Raw genomic sequence first — 2,710 nt, 5'->3', positions numbered from 1 at the left:
TGGGCACACCAGTGACACCCCAGGGACAGGTGTCCCCTGCCCTGCCCCTCCTGTTCCCAGTAAGCCACACGACCACCCGCCTGGGGCTAGCAGAGCCCTGGGCAGGCAGCCCAAAGCTGGCAGGACTCCCTGTACCACCCTGCCAGCCGGGGCCATAGGGGTGCTTCTCCTCTGACAGCTCCTCCAGAAACGTGGCTGTCCTCAAAGCAGCCTGCCCAGGCACGCTGCACCTGGCACAGGCAGCAGGGAGGGGAGACAGGAACCAGAGCTTGCTGCAGCATCCTTGGAAAGAGGAGGCTGTTGGATGGCATCTGGGAACCCCAAAAACTCTGGGATGGCTTGTGCAGTTCCTGCAGGCTTACAAGGAGGTTGGTGTCTGCTGGCATATCTCAGCACAAGGTCAGGTCTCTGCTTCTGACACCCACGATGCAGTCCTGGGGACCTCAATGCCTCTAGCTGGGATGTCCCATGTCCTCAGAGTGTTACAGGCTCCCAAACTCACCACTGTCCCCAGGTCATTGCTCACCTCCACTGCCCTAGCAGCAAGGCTGGGACAAACAGAGCATGGTAGCTCCTTCAGCATCCCTGTGCCTCATGCACCTGCATCTCTTCCAACCCAAGCTGTCCCTGAAGTACCCGACAGCTCACCCACCAGCATCGCCTGCTTGCTACCTTGGTCTGGCCCTGGCATCCTGGCACCCTCCTGCTTCCAGCCCTGATCTCTGCCTGGCACAGATCGCACCTGCCTTGATGCCAGGGCAGTGTGAAAATGTGTGACTCCAGAGGCAGGATCGACCCTGCGTACCCTGACTTTCTGCCCCGTCACTGAATATACCTTCCTGTGCTGGGGGGAACCCACACTTGCAAAGCAGTTCCTTAAATGAGCCTGTCTCCCTGCCCCAGGCTGGTCTCCCCCTTGGGGCCCCAGCTCTGCCCTGCATCAGTGCTGCAGCCACCGGCTGCCCAGGGCTCTCTGCCCTTGCCAGTGCCTCCAGGGAGGAGGAAAACAGCAAACTTTCAACATCAAGACACTGCCACACCATCCTCCTTGTAGGGCCCAGGGGCATACCCACTCTGCCTTGTCCCAGAGGATGGACTGGTGGGAGATGTGATGGCCAAGGAGATCAGGGCTTGCTCTGGCATCTTCATCCCCCCTGGCACAGGGACCTATGTGAGAATAGGGGCAGGACTAAACTCATCACCCACTCAGCGGCCCTATCAGCGTGAGCTGTTTCAAGCATCCCCCCCTTCCCTACCCACCCCAGCTCCCCTCCATGGGGAGCATGGCAGGGCTCTCCGATCCCTTACAGACTCAGGTGCCCCCTTGCTCTACCCCTGCTCTGGCTTTGATACAGCTGGGCTGGGCTTGGACCACTGCATCCACCTGTCTGGGACCTGTCTATCCCTTTCTGTCACCCCACCTCTGTCCTTAGCGGTGACATCAGGGTGCCCACCCAGGGACACTGGGCAAGCACTCCCCTCATCTGGTCCCTGCAAAGCCAAGAGGAAGGAGCTGCAGGGCACCCATGGGACGAGGGGCAACTCCCAGTGGCTGTGTGCTGCCTCCCACCCGGGCCCCTTCCCTCAGCACACCCTGGGGTCCCAGGGGGAGCAGTAAATCACTGCCAGACGAGGGTGCATTCTTGGGCTTTGTGAAGTCCCGCGCTGTCTGGGAGCATTGGTAATTGCTTCATTACAACACGGGGAGACATGTCCTGGCAGTAAAACCTCAGCATGACTGCACCAGGGAGCACTGAGCACCCCCCTACACACACACACACACACACACACACGTTTGCACGCCCAGACTCTGCTCCAGGAGTCCCGGGGAGGTGCAAGGCTGGGTGGCTGGAGGCTGTGGTTTGCTTTTTGGGAGATGGGAAGCTGAGGAAGCGCTGGCCTTACCCTGCTGCAGGATCTTGCCGAAGTATTTGCTGTGGCTGGTGCAGTTCCAGCGGCGGAAGCGGAATTGGTACTGGCACTCCCGAACGCCCAGCTTGGTGCCCTTGGCCACCTCCTGCACGATCTCTGGCTCCAGCTGGCACAGCTCTGCCTGCTTCCCTGCCAGCCGCTTCGTCTTACGGCAGATGCTGTTGGGGTCCATGACCAGGGGGCTCCCCACTGCCCTGCAGGAGGGAAAGTGAGCAGAGCAAAAACAGCACCCAAATCAGGGAGGTAACAGGGTGGTACGGCCAGACCTGCTCCCAGGGATGGCATAGGGTTGCAGGGCAGTGCTGGCTCAGCACTGAGCCTGGGTGACAAGGGGACAGGGAGAGGTACACAGGAAGGGCAGAGCAAAAGGTATGGGTGGCATCTGTATGCCAGCACACAGGGGACACCTTGCCCTGTCCAGCCACTGTGGGAATGGGGGAGATCCCCAGCTGTGGGGCTGGCTGGAGGTTGCTGGCACATGCCACTCCACATCCCAAAAAGCCTTGGTGACATCTCTAGGGGTGATGGCAGTGTCCCCGATGGGAGGTGAGAGAGACACTGTGCCCTTTGGGTCTGGAGCTGGCCCAGTGCAGCCCTGGCATCACGGTGTGACTGATACCAGATGCAGCTGCAGCTCCCAGCACCCCGTGGGAGCAGCGAGGAGCCCAACCAGTACCCTCAGTGCGCCTCCCCCTCTCCAGTGGGAGTTCGCTGCTTTACCCCGTGGGAGACGAGCCGAGTGACCTTGCCAGCGATAAAGCCCCTTGGCTGCTGGCCA

The 2,710-nt window shown here is 60.7% G+C and overlaps 1 protein-coding gene across 1 annotated transcript in view; it reads right to left on the bottom strand.

The window, feature by feature from the left end:
* WNT6 (wingless-type MMTV integration site family, member 6) overlaps window positions 1-2,710 on the bottom strand; it is a 12,478-nt gene that overhangs the window by 2,051 nt on the left and 7,717 nt on the right. The window contains exon 2 of the mRNA XM_010191107.1: window positions 1,906-2,126. Coding sequence (XP_010189409.1) covers window positions 1,906-2,126 — 221 coding nt within the window. The remainder of the gene's footprint in view (window positions 1-1,905; window positions 2,127-2,710) is intronic.

Source organism: Mesitornis unicolor, unplaced genomic scaffold, assembly GCF_000695765.1.
Source record: "Mesitornis unicolor isolate BGI_N332 unplaced genomic scaffold, ASM69576v1 scaffold36568, whole genome shotgun sequence".
Classification (NCBI taxonomy): Eukaryota; Metazoa; Chordata; class Aves; order Mesitornithiformes; family Mesitornithidae; genus Mesitornis; species Mesitornis unicolor.
The sequence above is the reverse complement of the archived record's forward strand: the minus strand, read 5'-3'. Positions and strand labels throughout refer to the sequence as shown.